Source organism: Pangasianodon hypophthalmus, chromosome 10 (assembly GCF_027358585.1).
Source record: "Pangasianodon hypophthalmus isolate fPanHyp1 chromosome 10, fPanHyp1.pri, whole genome shotgun sequence".
In the NCBI taxonomy this organism is placed as follows: Eukaryota; Metazoa; Chordata; class Actinopteri; order Siluriformes; family Pangasiidae; genus Pangasianodon; species Pangasianodon hypophthalmus.
Window position 1 is genome coordinate 4,080,553 of NC_069719.1, and position 23,087 is coordinate 4,103,639.

General features: G+C 39.5%; 1 protein-coding gene across 3 annotated transcripts in view; it reads left to right on the forward strand.

Annotated features, from left to right (window-relative positions):
- fmn2a (formin 2a) overlaps nucleotides 1–23,087 on the forward strand; it is a 204,677-nt gene that overhangs the window by 137,504 nt on the left and 44,086 nt on the right. For 2 of the 3 annotated variants that reach the window (XR_008302519.1, XR_008302518.1), the window contains exons 4-6: nucleotides 11,756–16,205; nucleotides 17,549–17,614; nucleotides 17,750–17,837. Coding sequence is in view for 1 of the 3 variants with exons in the window: in XM_053237474.1 (XP_053093449.1) it covers nucleotides 18,163–20,377; nucleotides 21,310–21,476 (2,382 nt within the window). In the remaining 2 variants the exon portion in view is untranslated. Of the gene's footprint in view, nucleotides 1–11,755; nucleotides 16,206–17,548; nucleotides 17,615–17,749; nucleotides 17,838–18,161; nucleotides 20,378–21,309; nucleotides 21,477–23,087 lie in introns of those variants that run through there. The other variant, XM_053237474.1, reaches the window with a different exon arrangement.

A 23,087-nucleotide genomic window follows, 5' to 3' on the forward strand; every position in this document is an offset into this window, starting at 1 on the left:
AGATCAGGTAATGGCACAGGGGACAGATCAGGTAATGGCACAGAGGACAGATCAGATAATGACACAGGGGACAGATCAGGTAATGACACAGCAGACAGATCAGGTAAACTTAGACTGGGTAAATACACATGAGACCCAGAACAGATAATTATGCAGGAGACACAGAATGGAAAATTACACAGGAACCACAGATGACACAGAGAACCTAGATTACATAATGGCAATAAAAGAGAAGCAGCTCAGCCAGAGGTTTAGGATTAAATTAAAAAAAAAAAAAAAAAGCCACAACACAGCTGGCTACAGATCTCGGATAAATAGAGTTGGCTTAAGAGGACTCATCACACTCTGCTCTCCAGGCTTATAGCTTCTGTAGAATAAAAATAGTGTTTTTAGAGGATAGCAGCATGAGGCTTTTTTTTTTTTTTTAATGCAGGTTCAAACTTACCTCAGGTGGTGCCAGATTGAGTTTTTAATTTTTAATTCTTCATCCCTTTGGGTTTTTGTATATCTTATTCCCCAACAGCCAAAATCTTTTGGTTATAGGAGCCGTGTCTAAAGACCGTTTCAGACATGATTCCTAAAACCCCAAGACTTTGATCATATGATCATATGAGATATGCCACCTGAGCAAACATATGCTACACACAGCATTACATGAAATATGTTTGCATAGGGTTATAAGGAACATCTTTCATTTGAGTTCAGCCATGTTGGATTCTGTTAAAAAAGCTACCATTCCGCATTGATCTGGAAGATCAAAACAGGTGGATCAAATGCTTGCTGATATCACAGCAATGCCCAGGGGCTGTCGCTGATAGCTTTTCCCTGGCCAGCATTAAGGTATTATTTACACGAGGTCAGGTCGATACACACATGCTTGATGACTGGATACATGCGGCAGAGAATGTTTCTGCATGGTTTTTTATTGTTGCACAGTCTCACAGAGTGTGCTTTGGTATTCTTTCAGTTACTATGCATCACTTCAATCTGTGAATTTGTCAGATATCTGCAAACGCCCCAAGTAAATGTATAGGTTAATTATACATGACGCTAATCATTGTTTATTGATAAGCAATGGAAAGGCAAGGGTAAGCAATTTTCGTGACATGAAAGTTTAATATCATCATGCCTACCAGGGATGTAGTAGTAAAAAGAAAAATGTGGTAAATCTTAAACCTACATGGGTGCCCAGGCTCATGAGTGCAAAAAGAGGGACACCCACATACATAAGTAAAAAGTAATCATTTCTCCAAGGTTATTTCATGTGAGCTGCCTGTAGTTTCATTTTCTATATTATTGCTGACTTTCAAACTAATCTAAACACCAATTGAAGTACTGAATAGACTGAATTATGATAAGTCTGTAATATGTTGAAAGTGTTAGACACTACTGTGGCACAGTTGTAACACCAAATAGCACCCAACATATTAACATTTGGACAGTGTGAAGTTAAAAAAAAAACAGGATTCTTCATTTTTTCCACCATCCAATATTAGCTGTGTTTTTTATCTATCAAATATTCCTTTGATGGAAGAGAGATTAATTGTTGCCGTGTATTGCTTTAAATATATTGATAAGTATTATACTCTATTAAAAAACCTCTGAAACTGTGATGATTCTAGGTCACAATCGTTGCCAGGTCTGCATCAGAAAAACAGCCTAGTGACCATTCAGAGCTCATCAGAAAAACAGCCTAGTGACCATTCAGAGCTAATCCAAAAACCAGCCCAGTGACAATTCAGAGCTAACCCAAAAACCAGCCCAGTGACCATTCAGAGCTAACCCAAAAACCAGCCCAATGACCATTCAGAGCTAACCCAAAAACCAGCCCAATGACCATTCAGAGCTAACCCAAAAACCAGCCCAATGACCATTCAGAGCTAACCCAAAAACAAGCTCAGTGACTATTCAGAGCTAACCCAAAAACCAGCCCAGTGACAATTCAGAGCTAAACCAAAAACCAGCCCAGTGACAATTCAGAGCTAAACCAAAAACCAGCTCAGTGACCATTCGGGGCTAACCTAAAAACCAGCCCAATGACCATTCAGAGCTAACCCAAATACCAGCTCAGTGACCATTCAGGGCTAACCTAAAAACCAGCCCAATGACCATTCAGAGCTAACCTAAAAACCAGCCCAATGACCATTCAGAGCTAACCCAAATACCAGCTCAGTGACCATTCAGAGCTAACCCAAAAACCAGCCCAGTGACAATTCAGAGCTAACCCAAAAACCAGCCCAATGACCATTCAGAGCTAACCTAAAAACCAGCCTAGTGACCATTCAGAGCTAACCCATAAACCAGCTCAGTGACCATTCAGAGCTAACCCATAAACCAGCCCAATGGCCATTAGAAGCTACCAAAAATATAACCCAGTGGCCGTTTGGAACGAACCTAAAAAAGAGTCCAAAGGCCAATTGGAGCTAACCCCAAAACCAGTCCAGTGACAATTCTGAACTAACCCCAAAACCAGCCCAAAGGCCATTCGGCACTAACCCAAAAACCAGCCCAATGATCAATAAAGTCATATTCATTCATTCATCTTCAGTAAGCAATTTGTCCTGGTCAGAGTCATGGTGGATCCGGAGCCTATCCCAGGAAACACTGGAAGCAAGGCAGGAATACACTCTGGATCGGACATATATATGATGATATTTAAAATGTAACATTGTACTGTATATTTGAATGACACAGTGTTAAAGTCATGTCCTTTCATCAAGGCCTTAAAATGCGCTTGTATAATTACATACGTATCTGGGGTGTTGCTATAGAATGTAAAAAGGTAGGTGCATCAGTGGGACATTCATCACTATGAGCACTTAACTAAAGAGCTATAATAACATTCTCTATTGAATTACATGAGAGTATAAACACACTTGACCATGATACTTTGACCCCTTAGTGTAAATAATTAACACTCAGACTGCGCCTAATCCATTTCTTCCAGAAGGTCTTTCCAACTCTTGGGTGGTCTGCTTTTACGTAGTCGTGATCTCTTTTTACATCCCACACGCACACACACACACACACACACACACACACACCCGGTTTAGCACTTTGCGAGGTACAGAGTGCCAGCATGAGCATCAGAGCAAACTGATGATGACAGGGTGCTGGCAGTGGAGGAGAAGGAGATGACTGAAAAGCATGGAGGACAGAATAAGTATTGATTCCATTCGAGCCCCATTCCTGGGAAGCAATCAGACACTGGCGCAGGTCAGTCTGGAGGGTCAGGAGGAGGACGGAGATGTATTTGAAAGGAAAAAAAAAAAGAGATATGAGATTAAAATGGTTACACATACAATGCATGGCACATGTGTGATGGCCTCCGAGTTTGGGTACCTCCAGTCTCGTCACCCCCAAAAGTGAAAAGGCAGAAAGTGTGTGTGTGTGTGTGTGCTGATGATGATAAAAATTCATTTTCTCGCTTGACTGAACAGTCAGCAGATATATTTGTCAGAAATATTCTACAGTCAATGGTGAGTTATACACGTCCTTATCACCGAGCACTTGTGTTTGCACTTCACACACTCCAGGTTAGTAAGAACTGCAGTAAGGACATGTACGTTAACCTTCTTCATGCCATAGTGCTGTTGAATGCTGGATTCGGATTATTTTGTTTGAATAATCTTCTATAATCTGACAGTAGTGCAGCTACTCACAGGTTTATATTCATGCGCTCGTTGTTGGAAAACAATCAGTGTCAGGGTGGTCACAGTAACTACTACATCACACCACCCCTTCGTTGATTTCTTTCCTATAGCAGCACATCCTCAAGTGTTTTATTCCTTTCATGATCTATTAGACATTGTACTTGTGTCATTTTGTCTCAAAAACATAACCTTTAATGGAATTTTGTTTGAAAAAAATAAAAGGGAATAAAATCCTTGTGCAGCACCTGTAAAGGAAGGAATTACCCCAACTTCCCATCTAGAACTAATCCCCTCTGAATAGGGCTTTAGTCAGAGCAGGCTAGTGAAGCACAATGCATGTCTCTGTGGAATACAACCAACCATGACTGAAGGACTATTTGTGAATCTATTTTGACAGGATAAAATGGAAAATAAGAACAGGAAGCACTTCATATTTCATTTTGTGTGGCTGTGACAGCGTTAGGAAGGTAATGACGACTTCATACACTAAACACTTCTCAGCTGATCTCCTATAAGTGAAAAGTTGTTTAAATTTGATTTTATTTTCACCTCATAATTTAGCATAGCGAAAGGAAGGAAAGTTAGTTGTAGGTATATTAGTAACAGAGTATTTGTATGTTTAAATGCAGATTCTCAGAATCACAGTAGCAGCCCAGCAGTTTAATTTAGAGCTCCACAATGTATCATCGGTGCAATATTATAGACACCCCACACACACACACACACTACTGTATTAAAAGGATTTAGAAGTTTGAAGGCAGTCTCATATGAATCAATACTGACATCTTTGTATCAGTATAGTGTGTTGTATCTGTTCAAAATGGTTATGAATCTTAGTCTAATCTGTCTAATCTTAAACTGTGGTTAGACAAGTATAAACAAAATATTTAATTGAATTTGTGCACTTACAACCATAACATTATCTAAACCTTAGCAGCTTTTAAGTAGGATTTAAACCCCTCCCACTTCAGTCATACCATGTCATATATTGATTTGATATATTTTAATTATCTGATATCTTTTAATATATTATATATTATTTGATATATTTTAATTCAGTTTTAACATTTTCCATATATACCTATAATCTACGCTAACTAGAGTAGAAACTCATTAAACCACAAACCTTATTAGATCTTATATTGAAAAATGGCATAAAATTATTTTATAATAATATATGGTATATTCTTGATTAAACAATATACAAATAATTTTCTCTCAAACCTTTCTCTTGAGAGCATCTTCACAGTGAAATAAATATTTTAATTCTGACAACATTTAAAAAATTAGATTTGTGATTTTATTAAGTATGTAAATTTATGCAGAATTGATTAGTCTCATGCATAGATATATTTTTTTTTAAGTTTCAATAAAAAAAACTCAAATGAATATCAGCAATCAACTCACTCATAAAGACTGATTGCGATATTTCTTGTTTTAAAAAAAATACACTATTCACCTGTAGTGTCTTGGCTTAAATAATTGTATTATAGATTATACAACGACATGTACATTATATCTTCTCAGAAGGAGAGATACGGATTCTCCAGATGTGTTTGGATGAATCACACGAGCCAACAGATAGATGTTTCTGGTCTAAATAATACATATCACAATTGCACATAAATTGTAACACAACTGCACTTTGTAGCAATAAAACGGCAATGTGATATGTTATCCATGTGGTGCAGGCCTCATTTGATCTCAGCTCACAGTGCTTAATGTCAGGCTGATCCAGGCAGACCGGCTCGGTAGTTGGTTAATGTGCCATATGTTGCTTTGGACAAAAACAAATGTGAATATGTGAAGCACTGCATGCTAGGAACAGAACTGAGTTGGCATATGAAGGTAAGAAATTTACACCTAAATAAATAGAATTCAGTGTTATTGTTCACAACCAGAGAAGCAGAGAAGAAACACACAGACAGAGAGGAAAGGTGTTAACACCCAATCTGTATTGCAAAAATGAACATATGGAAATAAGCATTAGTCTGGTTTCATCATCTATTCTAAACAAAATGAGGCTACGTATGGTTTTTGTCTGGATTGGTTTTTGTGCTTATATGAAAAAGCGACTCACACGAGACACCATAACAACGCTCTTACCAGCTTAACCCCCCAACTTGCAGCCTGATTGGTCAGGAAGTAAGGTTTGAAGTAATGGTTGAACTCATTTGGTGCTTTTGTGGAAAAGCTGAACTTTTCTCCAGCTTTTGGGAGCTCTGCTGTGACCAAAGAGTGCTGGCGGCAACGCTTTTTAATAAGTGGCCGCTTTTATAAAGAGCTGCTGCTGGCTGAGAAAAAAATGCCTAGTGTGAAAGCATATCAAAAGAGGGTCAGTACTGTTTTTATGCACCCTCGTCAACTTGCTCTATCCATTTCCCTTAGGTTAAATACCTCTGCCGTCTTTAGCGCTGTTACTTTATCAGCTTTCTTTCAATGCTGAAAAAGTGCTCAGTGTAGCCTCAGATTGCTGTTCTGTAGCCTCAGATTGCTGTTCTGTAGCCTCAGATTGCTGTTCTGTAGCCTCAGATTGCTGTTCTTGGCAGACAGAAGTGAAAGTTCTGCTGTTGTAGCTCATCTGCCTTGAGGTTGAATGTTTTTTGACATGCTTTTCTGCTCACCACGTTTGTACTAAGTGGTTATTTGAGTTACTGTAGCCATCCTGTCAGCTCAAACCAGTCTCAAACCAAACAAGGCATTTTTGGCCACAGAATTGGATGGGTTTGTGTGTTTTCTTTATTCTGTGCAATTTGTAGACACCGTTGTGTGTAAAAATCCCAGCAGATTAGCGGTTTCTGAAAGACTCAAATATCAACAACCATGCCACAGTCAAATCACATTTCTTTCCATTGCATGATGCAGCCTGCATGATTTCATGACATGACTGGCTGATTGGATAATTCCATCAATGGGCAGGCGTATAAGTGTTCCTAATAAAGTGGTCGGTGAGTGTACGTACTGGCTTATTTGTGTCTGCACTGCCAAGAAACTTGTACACTACTTAGTGCTATCATCAGTATCGATCTCGAAACTCTGCTGAAGTCCTGACATTTGTCAGGGAGCCCCAAAGTGCTTATGTGTGTGTGTGTGTGTGTGTGTGTGTGTGAATTCTGCTGATGCTGCTGTGAACAGAACACCACTGCATGCTGACATTTAGGCTTCAATCCCCCAGTGAGGCTCACACTCATGTCCCAGCATGCTTTACTGCAGGATATCAGACTCCCATATACGTACACACACAGACACACAAACAAGCAGAGCTCACATGCAGAGTACACACATGCACACACACAACCAAATAAACATGCACACACAACAAAACACATGAATATGAGCACATACACACACAGGTGGTTGAACATGTAGGTGCTTTTAACATGGCATCTACTATCTCTACTATATACTGTATATATTAAGGAAATATTTATAATGGTATTTTGTGTGTGTGTGTGTTTGTGTGGTTGTTCTTGTCTTTTATGTATATGAGTGTGTACTTCATATGTATGTGTGTGTATGTGTATAACAGTGTGTGCGTGTGTGTTTGTAAAAGTCAGTCCCTCCATACAGTTCGGTCCACATCACTAATGGTTACCATAGCAACCCTTGTCCAACCACCCGCGGAATTCCGACTCTGATTAAACTCTCACATCCAGGATCACCCAGGAAACACTCTTTTATCTCTCTTCTTCTCTGTCTGTCTGTCTGTCTGTCTTTTTCTTCATCCATCTCTTCTCTCTCTGTCTCACATGCTCTCTCACTCTCTGTCTCTGTCTCTCTCTCTCTCTCTCTCTCTGTCCCCTGAGCCTTCACCTTTCCCTTTCTTTCCCCTCTCTTTCTTCCTGTCTCTATTCTGTCCATTTCTGTTTTCTTTATGTTTTTGTCTGTCTGTGTCTCTGTCTCCCTTTCTGTCCCTTTCTCTATCTCTTTTCCAAAATAAATCCTTCTGACTTATTTTCTTCATCCCTTTTGAGCAAAATCTCACTCACTTGTTTTGTGTGTGTGCGTGTGCATGTGTGTATGTGTGTGTATATACGTTTGTGTGTGCACGATTGTAATCTGAAGTGATGATAGCCTCATATCACCTCCTGCTTCCTTTCATCTCTTTCCTCAGTGATTGACCCTCTTTAAAAGAGAGAGAGAGAGATCAGAGCCTGAGAGATAGAGTGAGTGTATCTAGAGAAAGAGAAAGTGAGAGAACAGAGAGATGAGCAAACGCATTCTTCGCTGGAAGGTCATCACTCTTAGGTCATTTCTTTCACATCTGCACCAAAAAACACTGTTTGCTGCCCTGCCTATGTTTAGCCATGAAGCTCTCAGTGTTACTGGCAGTGGTGTTGATCAGATCGCTCCTGCTGCAGACGCTGCAGTCCACACACACACACACACACACTCACTCTGAGGCTCAGATGGAGAAATACAGAAAAAGCGATAAAGGAGTGTGTAAATGCCTTTTGTGAAGCATCGTCTCCATGTCTGTCCTTGAACTGGGGCCAGTTACATTCCATTCTTCACCTCTATGTACCAGATTAGCTCTGTGTGTATTTTCGTTAGCATGAGCATTCCATTTTCACTGGTCAGAAAGTGTTGATTCATTTTCTAGAACAACAGTTATTCAAGCTGTAAGGAAATTCGCAGGGTTACATTAATGCGCTCATTCTAATACGTTATCGTTTCTATAGTAACAACAGACACACAGACTTGTATGGTGGACGCGCCACATAAACATTTTAACGCATGTATAATTGTTAATATGGTGCTGTTTATGTAACATTAATGGAAGGAGTCTCCACTCTCAGTGTTTTACGTTTACACTTTGTGGTTTCTCGGTAACATGACGAGCTGTGTTTTGTGTGTTTTATTAGCTTATTAGAAGCTGGTGAAAGAGCAACTGGATATAGCTGCTATAGCCTAAGTGAGAACAGGAACAAACTTGAATTGCAGATGTTCCACAACATTAAATGTAACTATAAATGGATAAATGTGTACATTTGTGTCATTCTTTAATAAACAAAAATCTGATTGTTGGGAAATTGTTATGATAGAGGAATAAACCATTTTGAGAAATGCTGGTATTGGAAAATAACAACTTGATTATTGTCATGTTATTTTCTATTAACACATTTCCTCCAGATGTTTTATTCCATAATTATTACACACTGTTATTGTGTAGCTCGTATTTTCTATGCAAAGTGTATTTAATTTATCCAACAGCCCTTGTCAGCTTCAGTTTCTAACCACACGCACACACACACACACACACACACACACCATGCCAGTGTAACTACTGTGCTGACAGTGACAGTCCCTCTTTGTTGAGTAGAACAAACACAGCAGATGCTGAACTTGACCTTTATAAATATTTTGTTAATATTTGCCACACCCTCAACACTGTGCATCACCGTCACTGTAACTCAAAGGCAAAGAAAAAACAACTAGTGGTTTTCCAGCCTCAGTCACACACACGCACACAGACACACAGGCCACTGCCAGAGAGAGAGAGAGAGAGAGAGAGAGAGATGCCAGGAAACATGAATCAGGTATGCTGTATTAGTCATTACTCCTCTGGCTCATCCCCAAACCCATGTGTTCTGAAGCTACCTCCTGCTTCAGTGCAATCAGTAATTTACACCAACAAAATAACATAAAAGACTGTAATGTATGCAAGGGATAAAACACCTGGGGGCATGCTGTTACAGGAAAATATTCCATGAAAGGGTGGTGTGATGCAGCCTGACGTAAAGCGGAATTACCGTTACCACCCGAAGTTGATTATTTTCCGATAACAGCCCACACCAGAGCGTTTAATTTCTCTTATACTCATTTCTTGATTCGCCAACATTCAATTTTTTAAATAAAGAATGACACATTTATACTTGCATTTATTGTTGTGGAGTGTTCATGAAACTAGGTCCTTTTACCACTGAAGTTAGCAGCTATAAACAGTCGTTCCCTCACCTGACTCTCTTTTTGCTCTCTGTTGAAGTTAAAAAGAAAAAAAAAAGTTACAGACAAACCGCAAAGTCTTTAGAAAAACGTAGTTATAGCTTTATCTCTTACAAATGTCTGGAGACTGGAGATACTGGAGACTTCTTCCATAAATGGTAAAACTTCACCATATCAGCAGTTACACATGTTTTTTGAACTGTTGATGTGTATTGTCTGCTATACAAGCCCTTGTTACTATAGAAACAATAACATATTAATTAATATAAAAACATTAATATAAACCTGTCAGTAGCATTTTGGTATAATAAAATTTAGACTGATGACACAGGTATGATGTTCTGACTGAGAGTAAAATGTATTTACATTTCCACCTGCACACACACGCGCACACACACACACACACACACACACACACACACACACACGCCTGATGCTTAAGCATGAGAAAGGATCTGGGCCCTAATTTATATTAACAGTCATTGAGAGAAAGATAAGATATTACAGTTAATGTTACCTTGATATAAAATCTTGTAATCTAAATAACTGATTTAGATACAGCATTGCTAAGCAGTGAACAACACTAGGGTTAAAAAAAAAAAAAAAAAAAGTCAAGACAAAATTCTCTTGCTGTGCAAAATGGTTCAGAACAAACTGTTCGCCTGTTTAAATGACTGCATATTTCAGACCCTTCAAAAAAGTATGAAGTGCTACAGACCACCGTGTAGCAAAGAGTCCACAGGCCAGTAGCACTCTCTAGTGGCTGTATGGTCCATCAGCAAGTGTTGAACATGATAAAGTAGCAGGGTGAATATTGCTGAAGTCGTGTAGATTGTATACTTCAGTGATCGAAATTCCTTACCGAGGTCATCCTGAGGAAGTTATGTATTTCCAGTTTTCAAAAAGGTTCACTCTGATGTTGCATAAAAATGTTTTTATATTCATGTATATTACAAGCAAAATAAATGATAATGAAACCTTTTCATTAAATTACTAGCATCCATCCTTATTCTTAGACTAAACAACTGAGGTTTACCACGTTAACAGTATCACATGGGTTCATGTATTTCATGATTTTGATAGTAAATAAACAATTCTAATAATGTAATGTACAGAGGTCTGAGTCCACTTTTGGTAACTGTTTTGATCTCATTATTATTAATACACATTATTATTGTCAGATTATATTTCTCAAACCAAATTTCTTTATTCTTAAAAAGTGTTCTTTTCTCATCATATTAAAATCTGGGATGATAACACATAATGCATGGAAGATCATACTGAGACAATATCATAAATAAGACATTGCTGCAATAAAAATGCTTGTTGAGAGTATATATTTGGTGTCACAAGTTTAAAAAAAAGAAACAGCTAATGTGTGTGAGAAGCACATTCAGATAGATTTACCATGATGAAAACAGTGATGAGATTAATTCACACTGAATTACGAGTACCCAGGTGTTACCATTTTAAATAATATGGCAACTGAATAAGATTTCTAATAATTTTATTAATAATTTAACTGATAAAATAACAACTGTTTACATAGCAGACTCAGACTTGTGCATAATACTCTCAGAGGTGCCATAATCAACAGTTTAGCTGTAGCATTTGTCATATGGGAGGAGCAGTCAGACCGAATGTAAATAAAATCCGTTCAGCAAAAAAGCCAGTTCACCGAAGGGGAAAGGACGCAGGACCTGAAAGAATTGTATTTCTGGTAGAGGCTACTTGCTCTGCTCTGAATTTATTTAGGTGAACTCTTACATTTGAACTCATGAGCCTCAGTTTTGTGAACCAATAGAAACCAAATGAGTGGGATTGTGGTCTCTATGTTGGGAGCTGCTTAATATTAAGTAGCGCTCACGCCAAACTTTTCCCTTGCTGTTTTCTTACTGCTGCCTGGCACACATCTGGTTTTGTGGTAAAAATCTGTTATGAGTCTTTTATGTGTTACTTAATATTCTGTTAAGCAGCTATGTGACAGTATCTATTGGTAAAGCAACTAAAATTGAAGTGAATTGAATTGAGTGGATTCTCCTCTTAGCAATGTTGCCACCGCTGTGCTCCATCCTGTCTGATTTAATTAGCTAGTGCAGCTACTGATTTCTAAGTTAGCATTTATTCATTCCTAATTTCTTTCTTTTCTTCTTCAGAATATGCCTGGACTGCATAATGGACTCCAACAGCACAGCGCCTGGTCAATACCTGCCCATAGGCAGTCTGGGACCACCAGTTTACCCTCAATCCTCTCCATGGCCACTACTTCAGAGCATGGCTGACACCAACGCCTCTTTTCTCCAGGGTATTCTAAACTTCAGTGCTGTTTATGTGGTCAACAGAAGTGACGGAGGATTGGAGAGCAAGTACGACCCTTTGGGCGGCCATTCATTATGGCAGGTCATTCTTATTGTCCTGTTCACAGGATTGCTGTCCCTCATCACCATTATAGGCAACATCCTGGTCATCGTCTCGTTCAAAGTCAACCGGCAGCTCAAGACTGTCAACAATTACTTCCTGCTCAGTCTGGCCTTCGCCGATCTCATCATAGGGGTCATATCTATGAATCTGTACACAGCATATATTGTGATGGGGCAGTGGGCCATGGGAAACTGGGCATGTGATTTCTGGTTAGCAATAGACTATGTGGCCAGCAATGCATCTGTCATGAACCTGCTGGTGATCAGCTTTGACCGGTACTTCTCCATCACACGCCCACTGACATATCGTGCCAAACGTACTACCAAGCGGGCAGCATTGATGATTGGACTGGCTTGGCTTGTATCTTTGATCCTCTGGGCACCGGCCATCTTGTTTTGGCAGTATTTTGTGGGCGAGAGGACAGTTCCGCCTGACAAATGCTACATCCAGTTTCTGTCCGAGCCAATTATTACGTTTTGTACAGCTATGGCAGCCTTTTATTTTCCTGTTACCATTATGAGTGTACTGTATTGGAGGATATATAAAGAGACTGAGAACCGCTCCCGAGAACTTGCAGGACTTCAAGGCTCGGGAGGAAGGCTGGGTGGAGCAGACCGGCCTCATTTCCGTATCTCTGCCACAAGGGCAAGCTCTAGAAGCTGCCGCAGCTTTGAGCTGAGCCGATCTGCACAGAGACAGAGGTCCCTGCTTGGAATTTCTGGCCACTGTTGGAGGTGGAGGTCTGGTGGTGCAGCTGGAATTCATAGTGGAACTGAGGTGGACCAGAGCAGCTGTGACAGTTGGAACAACAACGACACTGCTGATCATTCTGGCTCATCCGATGATGAGGAGAGTGCACCATCTGCAACACGTGCTATCTTCTCCATTGTCCTCAGTCTACCTGGCATGCGGGCAGCTGTGAACACCCAGATAAAATCCTCTGAGGAGTTGGGGACCTCCGAGGAAGACCCATTACGAGGAACAGCAGAAAGTGGTATCAAGAATGACAGTCTTTCATGCTCTGTCAGCAACGGCAAAAAGCGCTTTGCCACTAACATTGCCAGTGTGCACTCCATGTCTGCCATTCAGGATACAGCCACAAGCATTGACTCAACCAATGCTACCACCAACAAATCTGCCTCCACTCCTATATCTTTTAAAGAGGCAGCACTGGCAAAGCGTTTTGTCTCTCGTGCAAGGACGCAGATTACTAAACGTAAGCGCATGTCACTAGTGAAAGAGAAGAAAGCTGCCCAGACTCTCAGTGCCATCCTTTTCGCTTTCATCATAACGTGGACACCTTACAACATTATGGTGCTCATCAACACATTCTGCAATGGCTGCATCCCGGAATCCCTGTGGGCACTGGGCTACTGGCTGTGCTATGTTAACAGCACAGTTAACCCGATGTGCTACGCTCTGTGTAACAAGACTTTCCGCAGCACATTTAAAATGATCCTACTCTGTCGATGGAATGAGAAGAAAAGCAAGCAAGGCTTTCAGCAAAGGGAGTCTGTCCGTTTACACAGGAGTATACCTGGAGACTCTACGTAGCATAGCTAGCCCGAAAACTATGCTAACATGGATGAAATACTACATCCAGTCTGTGGATATAGTTGGTAAATGGAGTCATACTGAGGCTGTCTGCTCTAATTTTGAGCAGAGACTTGGGGTTTGGCTTTGGATTTTGGTACAAGTTCTTACATCCATTAATGTCTACAGTGCCAGAACTTGTTTGAGTTCTTGCCTGGTTCTAGATGGTGACCTCAATTCCACACTGTGACTTCAGTAGTGGATGTTCACAGAGGAAGATTTTGCATTGAATAAGTTCAACCGTCGTGAGTACCTTCTAGAAAAAGGCATTAACCCTGGAGTCAGATGCTAGCACTAACCTCGAACTCAGCATCTACTGGTTGTTAAAGGAACTGTTTGACACTTTGTGTTTTTTAGATCTGTTTCAGTGAACTGCATGTATATTTCAGGGATGGAACTCGACTGTTTCAGTATTAAATCATGTAAACTAAAAGAAGTTTTGCAAAAAAAAAAAGTTCAAAATTGTATGTGTAACTCGAGTTGAAGTGATTTATCTGTATGTAGATTTTGGCTGTTTTTGTGAACATGTTGTGAAAGAAGGTCTTGCATCATCGTAAGATCTAAGCGTATTAATGTTCTTGTGTAAACTGTAAATCACAATTGAAGAGGTTCTAAATGTTTATTTTACACACTATTGTTAAGTTTTCCTCTGAACCTGAGTCTGGTAGGTGGTAGGCCATCGAGCGTGACTATTGTTTACATGACATGTATTTTACTAGCTGTTTATTTTGCATATTAACGATTTCATTATTTGTACTTAATTGAGATTCCTTGTGTGTAAACAACCACAAGATGCCTATCGAGGAAACTTTTTTTAAAGGTCCAAATATCTTTATTATGTTTGGGTGATTACATAATTTAAGTGCATTTATTATACTGATTTTGATAATGTGGGTCCAGCTGTTGATTTGGTTTGTTGTGAAACTGTTTGCTTACTATTTTTGGTAGTCATAATGCCAGTTAATAAAAAAAAAAACATGAATAGTTCCTAAGTCCAGTATAGCTCACCATGTGTTACTGTGTTGCTACTACTTGTTACTGTGTGCACAAAGAAAAAAATATATTAATGAATCCCGATCAAGTTAGTCAGAAGGACAGGTCAGCCTTACTGGCTGTAATTTCATTTTGGAAATTCAGAAAGAACAAAAAAGTGCTGGAAGTACTGCAGTGCCCTCTCATGGAGACCTAGTGATCCTACAGGTCAGTAAATCACTCCCCAGGTTTCAATAAAACTATAGCAGTATAATACACTTCCCTAAAATACACTTAATTAACATTTACCCCAAATGCAGTTAATGAGCCAAGGCATGTTTGGTGTCTAATGTTTGCTTCTTTTTTCTTTACTGAAGCTATGAGGCTAAATTTGCTATAACGTAAAGTATTGTAAGGTGCTATGATGCTTTCATACTTGGCTTTTTAGCTTATTTTTTCCTCATGAAAAAAAAAAAAGTTTTGCAAAGCACATTTTTTGCTTATATTAAAAATAAACCAATAAATAAATAAATAAAACTAACGCTACATGCAAAATTTTCATTTGTTGGTAAATTGATAGTCTTTAATTGAAGCATTATCCCTTGAATAAACTAAACTCATTACTAGACTTCTTTCATTCTTGTTGTTGTATCTTTTTTCCTTTTAATTTTTGGTCTAAGACAGAAAGATGTATAGTGTTTTACAGGCTGTAATTTGATTTTTTTGTAAGTTGTAAATTGCAAAGAATAATCACCCAGATTAGATTATTTCCTGTTATCACTTAGGTTACAGCAGATATAAGTAGTCATTTTCTGATTTTCTCTTGAAGTTAATAAGACAAAAAAGCAGCTTGTCATGTTTAATAAAACTGCAAAGCACAAACTCCACTGTCCTGAAAACCTTCCAGTGACAGAAAACTTAGTTACAGCTTTAATTCCGACTGTTACAAAGCACTGACGCTGGAGACTCCTTTCGGCAATGTAAATAAATATCTCTTTACAGAAAACTTGACAGTGTTATTTTAATTCAGTCCTTATTAGACTATCATTATTCGATTATGTGGCGCATCTGCCTCCTCTGTCATTTGTAAAAGATCTTGCTACAGCAGCACTTCTGTAAAATTTCCATTATTGGGTGTAATAACTGGTGTAATGCTGGCACTTTAGTATGAACTGAGCTAATTGTGGAAGGTTTTTTTCCCATTTTCTCAGAATAAAATCCACATTTTGACACAGAGCACAAAGCCTAGTTTTATTTGTGTGCTCCAGTGTTTGTTGTGTGTATGAAATATTAGAAGAATTTCAGTGAAATTAGTTTTGTCTGTGTGTGTGTGTGTGTGTGTGTGTGTGAGAGTATGTGTTTGAGAGTGAAAATGAGAAAAATATATATTTCTCTTGAGCTGATGTAATAGAAGAGACCATGTGATGTGAAGCTTTCCTTCATGTGACCGAAGAAGAGGATCGGCAAAAGGAACATCACAAATACTTTTTTGTGTTTAGACTCCATTCAGTCCAGAAGGTGCAGTTTCTGACTTTCTATCTTTCCCTGTCTAGCTTCTTCTCTCTTATGTTTCTGATGTGTGAGGTAAAGGTATGGGCTTCCGATCAACTATCTAAAACGGTGAGTTGATTTATTGTGTTTAAGACAGCATATGTATAGTCATGTTGGCTTTATGTAGGAGGTGCTTTTCTTTAGTAACATGATCAAATAATTCATAGGAGTTAAACATTTTACATATACTGTATGTTTTTAATCATTAAACACATCTATAACTGTAATAGGTTCTTTAATGTCAAGCTCTTCCATAATACTAGTTCCACACAATGTTCTTATGAAAATAATGGCAGCCATTTTATGACTTCATTAGCACGTTATTTGATTGCGTTATAAGTGCGTATTATTTACCAGGTATATATCTAGTAAGTAGTAGCCAATTCTAGTAAATACATCACATGTGTGATATCCAAGTGCTTAGTGATGCCGATAAAAACAATAATATATGTACACCAGGTGATACAGTATAATAATTGTTTAGACCTTAATGGAGAAACATGTAGTTCTTACAGGTAATACATTTGCAAATGAAAAAATATGAATACAGCCATGTCAACACGATATCAGTAATTATTCATCCATTAAAGTAAAAAAAAATTATTAGTTTTTGAATGTTAGTCATTTTTACACATTTGTGACCTACATTACTATCTATTATTCCACAACACTTCCCAATTGATTAAATTTCTATAACAGCATTTTTGACATTAGTGCGTCTGCAAATCAAACATCTACACTGATGCACTTGTTTAGTATATTTTTGTTTCTCTAGGAACAGCTTGCACAGGCACTTGTATGGCGAGCACTCCACATAATCTAAAACTAATTCTTTAGGACAGGATGTTTGCAGTTTCTTAGTACCAAGCTGCATTTTTTTTGTCTTTTTAGCTTGAAGAGATAGGGAAAGACTGTATAATATGTTATTCTTTAATAAATAAAGCAAATTACTATGGTATAAGGGGTATAACACACTTCAGGACATACTGTTAAAGAAAAAGGATCAACTTCAGGGTGGTAACAGCAACTCTGCTTCATCACACCACCACATCTTTGATTATTTATAAAGTGTTTTATTCCTTACTTACTGCATTGTTACAGATGTACTACTGTATAAACCTGTATTTTACAGCCCAATAGGCAAAACATGTATTACTTGTAATTAACACATACGTACTTACAAGTTACATACTATATGTCTGTAAACGCCAATTAGTTTCAAATTAATAAATGTTTAGAAATGATCGCTTATAGGTACTGTTCATATGTGTGGTGTGTGCTGTGAGTGCATGATGTCTGCATATCACCAATTTCCAGTTTATGCAAGCAGTTTGGTAGCTCACATGATGCGCCCGCACACATACACACACCCTCATCAATCATAAAATCCTTTCTATCTATTGTCTTTTTAGATCACAGCAGGAATCACCAGACAATTCTACTTATAGCATCAATTCCTATTCAACATATTCTCACCAGTTAAGTCTGACCTACTGCATTAATAATCCTGTTTGAATTGGGATTAAGACCAGTATGAATGTGGTTTCCTTACTTTTGCTTGGGGCTTTCATACGCCATTCATGTGACTTGCTCTTGTTTTTTTTTTTTTAAAGGAAAAGGGAGATAAATCCAGGCATTACATTCTCCGCTGGCTTTTCATTTTCTTTCTTCTTCAAGGACTGACTCAGAGAAAAATTCAGGTCAGTGTTAATCCTCAGCAGCACCTCTGTAAGAGGCAGAGAGAGAGGAACGAAAGCTAAAAGTCACCTTACATTAGTAATACTATAATATTATGAAACAGGAGTGGTTTTTGCATAGTTAAATGCACTTTATATATTTTGTCTTGTTCTTATAACTTCAGCAAAAGTTGCTAGATTTCAAGAGGATAGGACTCTAAATCTGCAGAGGTGATCACTATATAATCTGTTATTACTTTTAACTGTCAGGGTGTTTTTTTTTGAGGTGAGAATTCTCTAATTGTGCTGATTAAGTGTAAATACATGTGTGTGTTTTTGTGTGAGACAGGATGCAGACCATTCAGACTACAGAGACACAGTTTCCCTTGTTGCGAGAGATCTTCTACCCTTCTCCTTTCAGCCATCAAGAGGGAGATAGGAGAAAGAGCAGCCTTACAAGCCTCATCAGAAAACAAAAACAGCTACAGAAAGGGTCTAATTCAAAATCCCAGTCATGTGCAGCTTTACCGGGTCAAGCTGAGCATCCCCGGTTTGGCCGGTCATCCAGCATCCCGGGATGCAAATCACCAAATCAGTCTTATGACCAGTTGAGAGAAAGGAATCAAGAGGGAGAGAGAGAAAATGCAAAAGAGATAGATGAAGAACCACCCCCCTTCATGTCTTCCGTCATAGCGTCACAGGTTACATCATCGCAACAGCTGCTCCCAACCACAGAGAGAGAGAGTGAAGGATTACAGTGTGAGGGACAGAGAAAGCCAGATAGTGTGGAGCAAAAATGGGAGGGAGAGGCTAAGCAGCAGAGGCAGAAAGAGCAGGCATGTCAACCAGAGAATACTCGCTCTCGGCGTGGCCTGATCACTAAAGGGGTTTGCTTCCTGAGGAACATGGGTAACCAGGAAGCCAAGCAGAGGAAGGCAGATGCATCCAGGGCAGAGGGCATCACAGACAAGCATGGATTTGATTGCAAAGATGCAGAGGGCTCCAGAAAGATAAAGAAGTCTCAGGACAAAGTCAGGAAATCATCTGCTGATTTGGCTGAGAAGAAGTCCAAGACTGAGAGCTCTAAGAGTTCTGTCTTTTCCAACATCCAAATCCGGAAGGGATTGTCCCGGAAGGCTGCATCCAGAAATGATGTGGGGAATAAAGGAAATAATTGCGGAAGTGGTGTTGGTGATGGAACCATTTCAAAGGAGGATCTAGAAGGCTTTACACTTTACAGTGATCCACAAAAGAGTAGGCAGATTCCAGGAAGTAGACAGCCATCTGTGGATATGGGTTTGGAAGACAGGATGAGGGAGAGCAGCAAGTCTGGATCTGACACTGATCTCTGCAGCTTCCATTCAGCCTCTGAGAATCAAGATATATTGACAGATATCCAGAGGACCATCAGACTGGAGCAGTGGGGCAGTGAAGTAGGCGGACAAGGATGGACAGAAACAGGGAAATCTGAGATCATCCAGGACCTGGAGATTAGAGTAAAGAGTAAAAATGAACCTCAGGAAAATGAGACTGTTGGAGCTTCTTTGTCTTTAGCTGCAGAAGCAGATGTACCAAATACGCCTCCTTCTTCCTTTGCTAATTTTGCTGATGGAAAAACTGAAACCTCTGAAAATAGACCAAGAAGCCATAGTATTCAGAGTCCAAGTGTCACAAAGATATTACATAACCATGTAGTGGCACCTGTCACCAAAACAGGAAGTGGCTTCCACATTCAGAATACTATGATGACTATTACCAAAACAGAAAGCAGCCAAAGCATTCAGGCAAATTTAAGCAAAGAAACCAGTAGTGTGAGCATCCTGGACACCTCAACAACCAGCACGTCCTACGGGAGTGCCGAGGAGCATCTGGAAGAAGGTTCATCTCTCTCATCCCCAATTGAGGAGGGTCTCCAGCGAAACAGCAGCCTGACTCAGAGTTTGAATATCAGCCCTGACTCAATCGAGCTGCTTACTGACCTCAGAGTTGACCCAGGAACAATGGTCAGGCAGGTAACTTTCATGCCACAGAAGAGTGTCAGCACTGTGGATCTTATTATGGCACCTTGTGAGGAACATGATATCTTCATGGAGAAGACAAGGCCAAGCGGTCCTGCCCAGAAAAGGAGGAAAAGTACTGGCACTTCTTTTACCCCGTGGTTGTCAGAGAGCATTGTGGATCCAGGCTCACAACATCGCAGAACCTCGAGTTCTGGGGTCAAACCGTACCCTACCATCCAGCCATCTTATGTGAAGACAACTACGAGGCAGTTGTCTTCTCCTCCACACTCACCCTGTGCCACTCCTGCTCCAAGCCCCATGTGTCCACGCAAACTTAGCCAAGACCTTAGCTTGAGTCAGGGGTCATTCAGAGCTGAGCGGTGGAGGACACACAGACAGCGCTCCTGTAGCATTGCCAGCCCAGCAGGTTTTGATGGTAGCTGGTATCAGGCTTTAGACGGGTGTTCTGATCTTTTACAAAGAGAATTCCACACTTTCAGAAATCAGCAATCATCTTCCTGTTTACAGGCAACTGCCAGAACCACATTTCAAGATGTATTCTTAGGTGAGACAGCTCTTGGTACTAGATTACTAGATGAACTACTTAAATGACCTTTTGCAAATGAGAACAATATTGAGGCAGAAAGTTCTTTTAAAAATGCTGAATAGTTTGAGGGTGGCAGGTAGTGTTGCTGCTTCACTGCGCCAGGGTCAACCTGAGCTCACGTTACTGTCTGATTACAGTCTGTTTTCCCTCTGTCTGTGTGGGTTTCCTCCAAGTTCTCCAGCCCCCCTCCTCCTTCCAAAAATATGCCAGTGGGTGGACTGGACTGAATTGCACTTAGGTGTGAATGAGTGTTTGAATGTGTCCCATCCACTGATTTTCTCAGAATAGTCTCTGGATTCACAGTAATCTTACAGGGATAAAGCAATTAAATAGTTTGAATTATAGGTTGGATTTGGAAACGTTTCCCTTATTCCATTAAAATGTTTATATTTCGCTAATATTTAACCTATATAGCAAGCAATCACAGTGCAAAATATTCCATTTCTTCTGTTCCTGCTGCCACAATTATCCCTGGCCAGGAGCCCAAGAGAGCAAAACTGGTCCTGTTGTCTGAGTGGGAGAAAAGTTGTTACTCTTGGAAGAAGCATTTACTTTTCCTCATTTGGCTTACATTTTTATCCAAAGCAATGTACAATTGAGACAAGATACAATGCACAGTTTGAGGTTTGAGGGTCTTGCTCAAGACCCCAGCAGACGTAGCATGGTGGTGTTTGCATTTGTACTCTTGACCTTCCAATGAGTTGCCCAAAGCCTTAACCACATGCTAGCCTTCACCCCCATGCCTGGTGGCTGACATGTGATAAGGGAGAACTAGCCAAGTTTGTGAGAATTGGCAAATGACCAAATTGCATGAAAATAGGGTAAAAAAAAATGTTCATTATATGTTGGACATAATACTACATGGTGTATTGACTCGCTCTCTTTCTCAGGTCGTTCTCTGTCAGAAAGGTTCTCTGCAGCTGATACTGACATTGATAGTGAAGAAGCTGAGAAGATTTGTTCACGGTTTCTGGCTTTGGGAATACTTCAGCCCTTCAATGACTGCCTCAGAAAGCCAGTCACAGGAAGTGATGCAGTCGACAAGCCTGGTTTTAATGTATGTTTTCTCTTTTTTATTCTCTCTCTTTGAATTTATTTCCAGTTGTAATCAGAGATCATGATGTGCTTTAAAACTAAATTAGCGACATTCTCGGAACCTAACTTATCATTATTTTTCTTGCAAGCCAATATAGCTGCAAATATCCTGTCTTATAAATACTTAGACCTTAAAATTACACTATGTTTAATAATGTCCATGTAGCTGGCCTTAGTGTAGACATTAAGATTTTCCATAATTACATAATTTTGACTGTAATTATATCCAGTATATGACAGTATATGAAATGAGTCCCTCAGGGAACTATATCTGATTATTTCTCATGCTAAACATTCAGCTGTGTGTGTGTGTGTGTGTGTGTGTGTGTGCGTGCAGATATTTTTGGCCCAGTGTTAACGAAGAAATCAGACAGAAGGCAGGCAGCTGCTGAAGGAACTTGCTAAAATTAACACTGTTATCTCACATCATATAGCACATCATTAAACACCTCCGGACATTCAGTGACTATGGGGAGGAAAAGTGATGAAAAGTGTGTGTGTGTGTGTGTGTGTGTATGTGCGTATGTGCGTATGCGTGCGCGTGTCTGCACTTGTTTTTATGAAGGGTGCCAATAATTCTGCTAATATTTATGAATCATCATGTGACTGATCATAGTAGGTGAAGCTTTGAGGTTCTTTATTAACCTGTGTAATGAGTGTAATTCTGTTCCTCTCCGTTTACTTAATCAGTCAGGGCTGATTTGTGTGAACAGATGAACACACACACCTGCTAATCTCATTACATAAGTGCTCCACATGACCTGTAATTTTTGTCCTGCTTGTTAATGGAGATTTCTAACTGGCATGATGCCAACTGTCAAACCCACATATCAGTCATTGTTCTGATGCATGAGGAATGAAGAAGAATAGGAATAAAGAAGATTTAAGCTGCGTCACACATTCTGGGATGGGAATGCAATAACATCTATCTGAAGCCTTTTTCAGATGATATGAAAGTTTTGAAGTCAGAGCAAGGAAGTAGGGCTTCTTGCTTTTAAAATTATTTTTGGTGTGGTTCCTAGGATGATTAATATTAATATAATATAAGGTAGAAAAGTAGATTAACAGTATAACATCATAATTTTACCCGAAAGTACCTAAAGTTTAGGAAATTTTAAATATACAAAAAAGACCAAGCCAACCAAACAAAGAGGTGTTCCTCAAAATAAGAATTTCTAAAAGACTCTAAAAAGTATAAGCTAACAAAGCAACACAACGATGTCGAGGCACAAACATGGCTTAAATAAGGTGCTAAACATGGTGTGTTTTAAGTAGAAGAAGCCTTTGTTTGTCACATATACATTACAGCACAGTGAAATTCTTTTCTTCGCATATCCCAGCTTGTTAGGAAGCTAGGGTCAGAGCGCAGGGTCAGCCATCATACAGCACCCCTGGAGCAGAGAAGGTCAAAGGCCTTGCTCAAGGGCCCAACAGTGGCAGATTGGCAGTGCTGGCACGTGAGCCCCTGACCTTCTGCTCAGTAACCCAGAGCCTTGACGCTTGAGCCACCACTGCCCTAAAACCCTAAACAAACCCATGTCCCGCGTGAGGGCCGAACTCATGACCTTCAGGT